This window comes from Chelonoidis abingdonii, chromosome 23, assembly GCF_003597395.2.
Source record: "Chelonoidis abingdonii isolate Lonesome George chromosome 23, CheloAbing_2.0, whole genome shotgun sequence".
Classification (NCBI taxonomy): Eukaryota; Metazoa; Chordata; order Testudines; family Testudinidae; genus Chelonoidis; species Chelonoidis abingdonii.
This window is the reverse complement of record NC_133791.1, coordinates 16,462,808-16,475,848: the sequence shown is the minus strand read 5'-3', so window position 1 is coordinate 16,475,848 and position 13,041 is coordinate 16,462,808. Positions and strand designations below refer to the sequence as shown.

The following is a 13,041-nucleotide window of genomic DNA, read 5'->3' as shown; positions in this document are numbered from 1 at the left end:
TTTCAGTGTGTTCTCATAAGGAGAAAAGCGCTTTGACCATCCAATTGCCTCCCTAGGGAAGGGACTCTTCCAAAACAGCTCTGCTGGTGTGCTGTTGCTATCCAGTGTCAGATCAGACTGATGCTTGGTGCTATAGGATGGGGGTAATGGCCTCTAGCGTGGGCAGGAGTCAAGACCACAGTCTAATCTGAAGTTGCTGCAAAAGAAATTCTGGTCTTTTGCAGAACAACACTGAGTCCATTCTGCCCTGAAGCTTGTGTGGTCACTTGTTCCACATCCACCTTTCACTGGCACTTGGTAGCATCTTACCTGTGCAAAGGGGATGCAAGTGATCCCTTAAGGTACACAGGAACAGTCTGAACTGCAGGATTCCAGAGAAGTTCTCCCTCTGAACTAGGGGGTACGAGGCCTGTAAAACAAAAGACTTGGAAGTTTGTGACAGTTTCTGTGTCTGGTCCCAGCCAGGCTTATGACCTGCTTGAGTGTTCGACCTGCAAATCCAAAGTCTTGCAGCAGTCGTTCTAAAGCCTTGTCTACACTTTCAGCACTATAGCATCATAGTTATAGCTGCTCCACCGTAGAAACTCGCTGCAGTGTTGCAAGGGGTTCTTCCATTGGTATTGTTAATCCATCTCCCTGAGAGGCCACAGGTAGGCTGGCAAGGAAGATTTTCTGTTGATCTAGTGCTATCGACAGGGGTTAGGTTGGCTTAACTCTGTCTCAGTGTGGCTTTTTCAAACTGACCCAGTTACATTGCTCAGTATAATCCTTTAGCATAGACTTCCCCTTAGTCTATGGACAAGATTAAAGTTTTCCTTTGTGTCAGTTTGCTTTCATTATCATTCTGGTGGCCTACAGAATAAAAAGACTCCTTGGTGTGACCAAAGTAATCAGAATTCCCATTGACTTCCCCGTCCACTCAGGGTATCTACACACCAGGCTAGATTCTGCTTGTTTCGTGGCAGAACCCAGCAAATTAAGTAAGTTGTACAACAGTAACACTCAGCTCAAAGATCCCCTTTGGGCAAATGCTGTTGGTTGGGCTAACTCAGGGAATCATTAGGAAAAGGGTGGCTATAAAATACTCTCAAGTATCAGAGGGGTAGCCGTGTTAGTCTGAATCTGTAAAAGCAGTAGAGAATCCTGTGGCACCTTATAGACTAACAGACATTTTGGATCATGAGCTTTCGTGGGTGAATACCCACTTTGTCAGAGGGTCATCACGAAAGCTCATGATCCAAAACATCTGTTAGTCTATAAGGTGCCACAGGATTCTCTGCTGCTTATATAAAATACTGCTATATAAACCCAAGGTATGCCCACACTTCGAGTACCATGTGCAGTTCTGATTGCTCCACCTCTTTTGAGTTAGAAAAGTTAAGACGACAACAAGTGGTTTGGAACAGCTTCCTTATGAGAGATTAAAAAGACTGAGACCAGTCTGCTTGTAAAAGGCGACAAGGTGTCTGGTCACAACACATGCCATGAGTGTCAACTCATCAGGTATATTTTGCACCAAGATATCACTTAAACTGATAAAACACTGCTCACTGATCTTTAATGTGTATAGACAAAATGTCTTCAGAATGATGAATGCAAGCTGAGATTGACACATTTACCAGAGGGGTATGGGGAGGGGGGGTAAACCTTCCTCAAAGACCAAGGACAAGCTGATGCCTCCAACCAGGTGTCCCTAGGTGATTGGCAATCACCTGTCAAGTGCCAAAGAAGCCCAACAAAGGGGGCAGGAACAGAGGAATCTGCAGTGGAGTTCAAAAGATGTAGATTTCATGCTGCTTTTGCAGCTGGAATGAACTTTATCTAGGGCTAACCCCCCAAAATGCTTTTCAAAGGGTGAGTGGAGTGTAGAAGTGAGGGGCAAATATGCTCCAGGCTCTCTGACAGAGGAAGCAGCCTTTTGATTTGTTGGTGGCAGGAGGGGAGATCCTGGCCTGTGAACTTGGTCCACCCTCTTGAACATGTGGTGAGGATTTCTGCCTTGTTGAGCTTTAGCGACTAAGCACTTGTAACCACTTCTAATACCTTGTACTCTAAAACCTAATCCTTGTATTTGGTTTATTAATATAAACTAACCCAGTGGTGTTGAAACACAACTGTTTGGTAACTCCAATTCAAGTAGCCAACTGAATATTGCCCGTTACAGGGTCAACTGACTTTCTGCACTGGCCAGCCCTCTCCTGGAAAAGATTGATCACATGTCTGATGACCCTGCAAGTAATAACCAAGCTGGTGGAGGCCAGGGTGTGACAGGTGTTGCTGCTGGAGTCAGAGTTGCTAGACCAGGGCTGTAGCAGGCCAGACACTCAAGGTGTGACCTGCAGGCTGTTTGTGAGCAGTGCAGGTTAGAAGCTACAACTGCAAATCATTGTGAGGCACCCAAGATGTCAGAGGGGGAACACAGTATTGCATCCCAGAATGTGACAAGGATGTGATAGAGGTCCATAAAACCATGAATGGTGCAGGGAAAGTGAATAGAAAAATTATTTACTCCTTGTACTAAAGAACCAGGAGTCAGCCAATGAAATTAATAGACATTAGGTCTAAAGCAGCAAAAGAATGTACCTCTTCACATGATGCAGTCAACCTGTGGAACTCCTTGCCAAGGGATGTTGTGAACCCCGAACTATAATGAGGGGGCTCAAAAGAACTACCTGGCAGATAGGTTCCTCAATGGCTATAAGCCAGAATGGTCAACCATATGCTCTGGGTGTCCCTAACCTGTTATCCAGCCCTAGCTTCTGGTAGGGGATGGATCACTTGTCCTATCCTGTTCGTTCCCTCTGAAGCACTTGGCATCAGTCACTGAAGACAAGATACTGGGCTAGATGAATCATTAGTCTGATGCAATATGGCCATTCTTATGTACTGACTTCCCCTTCTTCCTCGCCCCCCCTCCATTTTCTCACTCATGATTGCCTAGGCCATCAAAGCCAGGGTTACTGTCTGTCTCCTTTGGACTTCCTAGAGTGCCCTAAAGATGGCAGACTTTTAAAATGGAGTGAACTGTTTCCTTAGAGGTGGGGTGTAAAGGTTGGTGAGATTTAGTGACAGGCTCAGTGCAGTAAGCTTTTCTGGGCTATTTTGGGCTGCCTTAGGAAAGATGCAGTGAAATGAGACCCTTGTTAAATTGTTCCCTGTGGGCTGGCTTCCTGTATCTATTCCACTGTTATCCTCTGATCTTCCATAAACGGTCTCTTGAATTCTGCTGGCTATCCAAGCTTGGCTTTCACAAAGGATTATCCTTCTGTATCAAATTTTGACAGCCCTTTCAAGAACTGAAACCATTCCCATGTCTCTTTTTTCCTAGATAATGAGATTAATTATACTGAGATTTGTCTTTTCAATGGTGTGTTTGAGGAACTAGTTATAGTTTTGCCTGTTTCTTTCCCTCATTCTCTGCAGTTTGCGGGCTTTGTATTCTTGCTTAATCTCATCTCCTTCCCCCCTCTCCCTCAGGCTCCTTTGCTTCTAATTAGTGTCTAGAAGGGTAATTGGACTGAGGGGGAGGAGGGGTCCTTCCAGGGAGGAAGATGGCTTTGCATTAAACTGTAGTGAGGCTCCAAGTTTGTAACCTGGTTAGAGTAGCTGCTTTAAACGTCAGCAGTCAAAACATGCTTTAAGCAAAAGACTTGACTCTAGCTGGCTTATTAAAATGGGAGATGAGTGTCTGAGTCAATTGGTAGCAAACTGACAGGCAGAGAAAAGCTAACTGTCTCAAGCAAAGGCAGTAAATAAAATGCGTGATATGGGAATAGGACTAGCCTAGCCAAACAGGCAAATATCTCTAGGAACAAGGCTCAGAACTGAATCACCTGGAACCCTGCGCTCATGTGCTTTACTGGAAGCTGGTGGTCTCTAAAGATGGTATTGTCCTTTGAACAATGCTTTAGTCACTCTAAAGTACAGACCTGGACCCTGGCTATTCATGAAACTATTCACCAGACCCAGTTATGAGGTAGTAAGTTTGCAGGACCTCCTCTAGAGTGAGGCCACACAACCTTGCAACTACTCTACCTTATGCCTTCCTGTCCTTGAGGAAGAGAACAAATATGGCTGTCTTTGCCATGTGGTCAGTGGCTAGTTCATCTTGGGTAGTGTATATGGAGCTTCCAGAAGCTGTAGCCACAGTGGGCTTCAGGTCCAAAATGAGTGACTCGCATTCTCAAAGCGGTTAGTATGCACTGGTGTAGCCAGTGCTCATGGCTAGAATGCATGCTGGTTCCTCTAGGGAGGGAACCTCACACTCCACTTGGGCTTTGCAGGTGGGATGGACTCTCTCTGTTGAAGGTCTGGCAAACCACCCAAGACTTGAATGCATCACCACTGCCAAGTGCACCCACAGGCTGGATTCAAAGCTGGGGTGGGGCCAGTAGGCAGTATGGATCCAGCATCTTCCACTCACTGAAGTGTTGCTGGACCACTAAGTATTTACACACTTAGTTCAATCTCGCCCTGGTAGGCTGGGCTCCCTGTGACTCAGTGTTTGGCTGTATGTTAGGAAGTAATTCCAGACTGTCACCCACTTCAAAGCAGTCTCCAGAAGGCTCCTGTTTGCTACAAAGGAGATAGCAGTGTCTCACAGGGCTACAGCAAACACCCGTGTGATTCTAGTGATGTCCTCCAGCAGGCAGTGGTGGCATCTGAAACAAAGTACAGAATCAGTCTAGCGACACTAGCCTCTGCTTACACTGTGCTCCTCTGTGCTCATGTATCTTCAGGCCGCCTGATCCGCTTGTAGAGTAAAACTGTTAAGAACTTGACTGTTCTATCCTGCATTAATAGCAATAACTCTCTAAATTGAGGGCCATCTTCCAATTAAGACTGAAAACTGGAAGACTTCATCTCTGGGCACAGGCATCAAAGCTATACACATAGCCGGGGAATGGGTTAGCCAGTCCATCTGTAACTACAGGGCCAGTGTGAATAGATGAACATCCAACTATTAGTCTAATTTGACTATCTAACGAGGAGCTGTGATGTTTTATGCATGGTGCCTAATTTTACCCTGGCAATCTCCTGCTATATTTAACATCATTAATCACTGATTCCCACAGGGCTGGATCCCTGATTAGTGTCAGATGCATCACGGGAGGGAAGGGATTTTAAAAAGCTTCAGTTCCAGTGTAAAGAAAGGGCTAGTTCAGGGGAGTTGATCTTATTGCTTGCGTGGCTGGAACACTTTTTTTTTTGTGAATAGGGGTAGACAGAGGCACTGCCATCCTTCCATTAACCTTTTGTCCTTTCTCATGGCCTGAAGTGTCGTCTGGGGTCTTGCTTCCTGTCCCTGCAATGTACCATAGCAGCTGACACTCTCTCTTGGTAGAGGTAGCTGGTGCTTAGCTGCTGTGCCAAAAAGTACACTACCATCCTTGGGTGGTCAGTCTTGGTCTCATGGTTTGAGGGAGAAATTCCAGGTAATAGAAGCTTCTTGGCTGCTGACCATGATGCCAGAAATTGACCACACTAGAATCCTTTCAGGAAGTAGTGACCTAGCATCTAACTGCATTTTGACTTGGCAAATGTCACTGTAGCCAGGACTGTTTTTAGCATCTCAGCTTTGAGATGAGGCTGTTACCCGGCTTCACAACTAGAGTCTGTGTCCAGGCCTTGGTGTAAAGGTTTGGATGGCCTTTTTCTGAAGATGGGCTCAACTTGCCTGAATCCAGTTGCACAACCCCTTAAGGCTCATTGAGGTGATGGAGCCTTGAGGCTACATGGAAACTCCCAAGGAGATCAGTGGCTATTGCATTGCAGTGATCAAAATGTAGACCCAGTGAACTTCTAGCAAAGACCTGTATGACAAATGCATGGTTCTCCCCACTTCCCACCTCCATAATCTCTTGATGAAACTTCCCAGGAAATAGCATTTCCAAGTTCCAGCCAGACCTGTCAGAACACTTGACCAGAAAGCAAAACTGGCCATGACTAGAATACTCTTTCAGATAATTGGCTGTTGGTTTTCTGTTGCTATCACAACCAGGCATGGCAGGGGTTTTGGGTTTCTTTCACTTTGATATTAAATTCTAGTGTGTGTGCAAAACACTAGAAAACCTGTATAGGAAGGTACCTTCCTATACAATCTGCTGTTCTCCCCAGACTGACTGACTGCTCTGGCAGGATGAGTCTCTTGAGGACAGCTGTGAATACCAGATTTTTCAGCTCACTGGCAGTTACACAAAATCACTTCTTTGTTTTGAATCAAAACCTCTTGTCTTGATTTCAAGCATTTCTTAAAGTTAAACCAACCCCCCCAGTCACTTCAAAAATATCAAAACAGCTTGAATGTTCAGATTTAAAACAATTTTTGGCACAACTATTAATTTTGGCTGTTGCCAAACCTGCTTTTTGCCAAATAGCTTGGTCAAACTTTGCACATCTCTCCTTCACGAGGCGAGGCTTTCTGCTGACAAAACCAGGGCTTGCTAGAGAATGGGTAAGCAATCCAACCTGCACACCAATTTCTCCCTGCAAATACTGGTCCTTGGAATATAGATCTACAGGCACCATAGATTAAATATTTTAGTTAATCTTTGTCATGCAGCCTATATTCCAAAGCAAATTCACCACGACTCCACTGCAGGAGGAGATGGGATTATCTTCACAGCCTTGTTCAAATATCTCTAGGCTGGCTTTCCCTGTCCCCCTCTGCTAATTAAACACAGCTTAAGTCACCTTTTTCATCTGAGACAAGGTGAGTTAATCTCTTATTGGACCAACTTCCATCAGTGAGATGAGCATTTGAACTTGCATAGAGCCCATCAAAGCTAATACAAGGTCGAACAGATTATGCCAAAGGAGTAAATGCATGTTGCAAGAGGCCATTCAAGGTGAAGTGGGCAGTTAACACCTCTGAGGTCACAGGCAGAAGGTGGGTTAGATTGTTGTAATGGGCCATAATCCAGGGTCTCGAGTCCGTGACACTTGACGACACCTAGTAGTTATGAATTTAAGATCCCTACACTAGTCCCTTGAAGGTGTTGTGCTGCCCTCCTTTGTGTCAGATACAGAGGGATTGTTTTGTGAGAAGTGTTTGCCCATGGGTGACAGGCTCTTTTGTCTTCACACCCTTGTGTGTGCTCATCAGAGCATAGTGTCTGCCTGGCTCCACCAACCCAGTTGTTGGGACATGTAGTGCACTGGATGAGGCATGTGTAGGACCCAGGGCAGGTGCAACCTATTAGGTGACCTAGGCAGTTGCCTAGGGTGCTAGGATTTGGGGAGTAGCATTTTCTTTGAGGGTTGTGGTGGCCGGATCTTCAGCCACTGGCAGCATTTGCGGGGGGGGGGGGAGGGCCACCTACAGCAAGTAAGAGGGGGTGGCATGCAGGGCAGCTGCTCACCCCTGCTCCACCTCTTCCCCAAGCACACTATGGCTGCTTCACCCACACCACAAGCCTGGGAGGCAGGAGAAGTGAAGCAGCTGGGATGGGCACTGCTGCACAGCTCCGCTGAGGGGGGGAGCTGCTGTGGGGAGGAGGGGTGCCTCAGGGCTCAGATGGAGGAGGGCACAAGGTGGAAGCTTGGCCTAGGGCACAACATCCTTGCACTGGCCCTGGTAGGACTCATGAATTGTGAAAAGTACATTGTGGGGGCTTGATCGCAATAGCAGTGGAGATCTGTTGGCAGATTATGGCATATGCCTGACTGTGTCTAGAGGTCTCTTCTTGGGGGCCCTATTGACGACAACTCTTCCAAAGGAGAGTGCATGGCACCAGACTCTGCAAAAATGTCCAAATGAGGACTGAAGATCTGCCCCTAGACACCTAGTTGGCTTTCACCTGGACTCTGCTTTCTTCAGTAGCCTCGTCTGTTCCCAGCAGTCATCCCTCCCCCACACCATCCCCTTCATCAGAATCTTATTAGCTATGTTTACATGGCAGGGATGTCAAGCGATTAATTTTTAATGGCCTGGTTCATTGCGTGTATGAATGGCTTAGTGAGTAATTTCCACATTTAAGTGATTGATTCTCCAGAGTTTGGAGGGACTGGTTAGCTTTACATTAATCAGGACTTCAGCATGCCAAGGGGTGATCAATCAATCCCCCTGCTGCCAGGGAGAGTAATGTTTAAAATACCTCCAAGGTAAAGTGAGGTTAGGCAGAGCTTTAATTACTCCCTTCCTTGCTTCCAGCAAATTTCTTGGTGGTCCCTGCTATTGGCCTGGTCTCCACTGCACATCCCCCTCCCCTACACTTCCCTTTCCCAACACACAGCAAACCCAGATGTTCGCTAGGAAGCTGGCAATAGCACAGGATTCATGCTCCCCAATTCCAGTCCATCTGCTCCTGGCAGAGCCGTGGTATAAAATAGGCACCTGCCATGAGGGAGAGGGGCCTATTAACTACTCCATGGACAGGCAGCTCTCTGGTTCTAGCTAGGGTCAGGCTGAGGTAGGAATTGGTGAAAGCTGTAACAATTCCTTCCTTGCTAACTGTGCTCCTGTCCTGACCAGTAGCTGCCTCATCTGTTGATCCAGGTTACTGATCTTGCCCAAGATCAAAGCCGGCACCTAACCTAGTGTCTGGTGAGCAGCCTTAAGCAAGCACTTCCACAGATCACAAATCTCCTGCTCGGCCTTCTCCGGAAGATTTTTGTGCTGGAGTCACAAGCAGGAGTCCCACCTAGTAAATCTCTTCCATGCAGGCTGCTCCTATGTACAAGCATCAGGAGCCATGGTCACAACACCATTCATAGCACGCTGCTGCCAGTAGCCTTGACTGCTATCTATTGCTGGAGCATCTAGGTTATTACCATAACTCCCCTTTAAGCAAGTGCTGATGAAGCATATGCTGGCCCCAATAATGCTTCTGCATTTTACCTACAAAGTACTTAAAAACCTAATGAGAGCACATGGTATCTACACAACCACAGTATCAGACTGAAAACTAACACAGCTAGAGTTAGGGTGACCAGATAGCTAATGTGGAAAAATTGGGATGGGGGTAATAGGAGCCTGTATAAGACCCCAAAATCAGGACTGTCCCTATAAAAATCAGGACATCTGGTCACCCTAGCTAGAGTTGCAGATTGTTACTTTCTCAAATGAAGCCTGCTTGGTTTACATTAGCCATCTCCAGCACTATATTCTTCAGTAGCTTACCAAGAAAAGCCTGTGCATGGAAGATGTTGTACTTTTTTTTGTTTTTGTTTTGGGGCTTGATAAACTTCGTACGGTCACACTTCACATCCTGTAGCTGGCCAAAGAGGCCTTGGAAAGAGCTCAGGTGTTTAGTAGCCCTCAAACACTAGCAGGTACAACATCCTTTCCAAACTCCCAGTTCCAGCTTCTGAAGCCTCCCCTTTGTCTCATGAGGCACTTAGTCTGTTCCTTCTATATAGGGACCCTTACCACACCTATAGTCAATCAGTTATCCAAGCATCTCTGTAGGATATGCATATATTTAAACCAACTACTAGTTTCCAATGCCCTGAGATGCTCCCTCAGCAGGAGCACTTGACTTGCCTTTCACCTAAAAGCTTGGTCTTTCTCAGTCTCATTATTCAGACAAACCAAAATGGCCGAGGAAGAAATTGCTGCTCTCATCATTGATAATGGCTCTGGAATGTGTAAAGCTGGCTTTGCTGGAGACGATGCCCCTCGTGCAGTGTTCCCGTCCATCGTCGGACGCCCAAGGCACCAAGGGGTCATGGTTGGGATGGGGCAGAAGGACAGTTATGTCGGTGACGAGGCCCAGAGCAAGAGAGGCATCCTGACCCTGAAGTACCCTATTGAACATGGCATTGTCACCAACTGGGATGACATGGAGAAAGTGTGGCACCATACCTTCTACAACGAGCTCCGTGTTGCCCCAGAGGAGCACCCTGTCCTGCTGACAGAAGCTCCCCTGAACCCCAAGGCCAACAGAGAGAAGATGACCCAGGTGCAGTATTGCAACTGTGTATCTGCTGTGCATGTCTTACAGATGCCTTAAATGAGTGTGTCTTGGTTCTCTACCCCTTGCATCCCTGATGGTTTTATGGCAGCCCTGGCACTACTTCTTCTCAGTCTCTTGGCTGTCTCAATTTTTGTCTGATGCTGAGGCCTGGCAGGGTCGATTGTAAGATACTTCAGCTGCGGGAAGTATCTTACATCGACTTACCTCCCGTCCTCACAGCATGGGATCAATTGGCCACGGCTCCCCCTGTCAACTCCGCAACCGCCACTCGCCCTGGTGGAGTTCCAGAGTTGACAGGAGCGCATTCAGGGATTGATATAGTGTCTATGACATGATAAACCAAACGCTACCCACTGATCTGGCGGGTAGTGTAGACATACCCGCCAGCAGCACTTCAAGACATGTCAAACATCTCAGGTCTGTTTGAACCCTGCAAGATCTTATCTCTAGAAAAACTTGCAAGACTTCAGAAATTCACTCTTTCCTCTACTAGTTGAATTTCTAAAAGGACAGGGAGGTGAGGTGGAGGTGAGCTACAACTTAATGTACAGATGAGTCTTCTGGACAGACTTTCGTGCCAAAGGTGTCTTTGACCTGCTCTAGTTACCCATCAGCATAGTACCTGGCTGCCTGTGTGGTGTAATCTTGTAGCAGCACAAGATTACACCTGCATACTGTTCACAGCAGAAGTCCCTTGGGCAGTGCAGGAGCGGTGTGTGTGTGGGGGAGGGGCGGGGGAGGACAACCTGGGTTTTGATGCTGGAGTCCAGAATAGTCTAGTCCATGATGATGTCTGGGTCTAGCCCTGGTTAGCTACAGATTCAGGAATCAGTATTTGGTTGCGGGTGTGGACAGCTGATCCCTGCAGTACAGTAAAAATGTCTCCTCTCTCCTAGATCATGTTTGAGACCTTCAACTCTCCTGCCATGTATGTGGCCATCCAGGCTGTACTGGCCTTGTATGCCTCTGGACGTACCACTGGCATCGTGATGGACTCCGGTGATGGGGTGACCCATGCCGTGCCCATCTACGAAGGCTACGCGCTGCCTCATGCCATCCTGCGCTTGGACTTGGCTGGGCGTGACCTGACCGACTACCTCATGAAGATCCTGACGGAGCGGGGTTACAGCTTCACTACCACAGCCGAGAGGGAGATCGTGCGTGATATCAAGGAGAAGCTGTGCTACGTTGCCTTGGACTTTGAGCAGGAGATGGCTGCAGCTGCTGCATCTGTCTCTTTGGAGAAAAGTTACGAGCTCCCTGATGGGCAGGTGATCACCATTGGGAACGAGCGGTTCAGGTGCCCAGAGGCCCTCTTCCAGCCCTCCTTCCTGGGCATGGAGTCTTGTGGCATCCACGAGAGCACCTTCAACTCGGTCATGAAGTGTGACATCGACATCCGAAAGGACCTCTACGCCAACACAGTGCTGTCCGGTGGCAGTACCATGTATGGCGGCATTGCCGACCGCATGCAGAAGGAAATCGCTGCCCTGGCCCCGAGCACCATGAAGATCAAGATCATTGCCCCAGTGGAGCGCAAATTCTCAGTCTGGATTGGCGGCTCCATCCTGGCATCTCTCTCCACCTTCCAGCAGATGTGGATCAGTAAGCAGGAATACGACGAGGCTGGTCCGTCCATTGTTCACAGGAAATGCTTCTGAATCATGTTCCAAAATGGAAGTGTCATTGTGGCTGGAGAATAGATTGTTGCTTTATGGAAATATTCCTTCCAAAGCTATTCCTAGCTCTTCCAAGGGCTGTCTGTATGGTTAACATATCCTGTCTAACATTGCTTTTGACCTATCCAAACTAAAGTCCCATCACATAACCTAACACACAGTGATCACCTGTAAAAATGTGCTAAACCCCTCATGCTAGTAACTCATCACAAGGCTAAGAGGTAAAACCATACTAATGTGATGCTATGGATCTGTCACTGACTAACAGCATTCTCTTCCCTCTTGTCACTGTACTGTCAGATTCTCAGGGCTAGAGATGAGATTGGTGCAAGATGTACTCAAGGTCAGGCATCTAAAGATTGAGTAATTATTCCATAACTCCTCTTCGGGGGCTGGCAAGTGCAAATGTTAATTGCCACTTGTCTTCCTGCTGTACCAGCAGGAATTAAGGGGCCTGTCTGCTTTTTTTTTTCCCCCCAACTGTACCAATAAGTAGCCATGGGGCTGAAGGCTACTCCTGACTTCATGCGCAAGCTGTTGTATTCATTCTAATCTGAAGAAACTCTCTACACTGGGGAGATTTAAGAGTTTGTATGGTCAAACGCAAAGTGGAGAATTGTAACATGCAATGATAGTCTTGTGATAAGGGGAAACTTGAAAATTAAATATGTGAAGTGCTCTGCAGGACTGACTGAATTTCTTTGGGAAATGGATGGGGAAGGGATTTGGACAAAACTCTAGGTTTCTGCTGTCAGAGAACTCCTTTGGTCAAGGATCAAATGTTACACCTTGAACAGGGATACATACTCATTTTCCAGCCTCCTGGAAGGGGAGGCAGGGACTAAATGACTATCTGACTTTGCAATGAGTCATTGGTGGCAGATCTGGGTATGCAGTAGCAGATGCTAGGGGCTGCTTGTCCTGAGAATTCCATCTGATTTAAGGAAACATCAGCTTCCTGTGATGTCATTGAAGAGTCTCACAAAGGCACATGATTAAACAGCAGCTGGGTTTTTTCCCAGAGGTGCTGAGTCTCCAGTGGCTGACTACAAATGCTCTCCATTTCTGGAAAACTGACATAAAGGGCAGGTCTACACTACAAACCTGCATCAGCACTGGTGCATCTGTGTCACTGTAATGCTTCTGGTGAAGATGCTCTAAGCTGACAGGAAAGAGCTCTCCCATTAGCTCAACTCCACCACGAGAGGCAGTAACTACATTGGCAGGAGAAACTCCTGCCTTATAGACAGTTAGGCCAATCTTAACTCCACACCCAACCAACACCCCCTGAGCAACAGTCATACCAAAGTCAGGGGTGTAGACCTGGCCTTAAGCATCTAAATCTGGATGAAAACTAACAAGCTACCCACTTTCAAAACTCTGCCTGAAGGTTGGGCTTCTCATTGGTGTCCTACTCCAATTCTGAAGAATGGGATGGATATTAG

General features: G+C 47.0%; 1 protein-coding gene across 1 annotated transcript in view; it reads left to right on the top strand.

Moving 5' to 3' along the window:
- ACTL8 (actin like 8) overlaps positions 1-11,854 on the top strand; it is a 42,626-nt gene extending 30,772 nt beyond the window's left edge. The window contains exons 2-3 of the mRNA XM_032787564.2: positions 9,527-9,902; positions 10,814-11,854. Coding sequence (XP_032643455.1) covers positions 9,537-9,902; positions 10,814-11,578 — 1,131 coding nt within the window. The 5' untranslated portion in view covers positions 9,527-9,536 and the 3' untranslated portion in view covers positions 11,579-11,854. The remainder of the gene's footprint in view (positions 1-9,526; positions 9,903-10,813) is intronic.
- Positions 11,855-13,041: the final 1,187 nt, after the last annotated feature.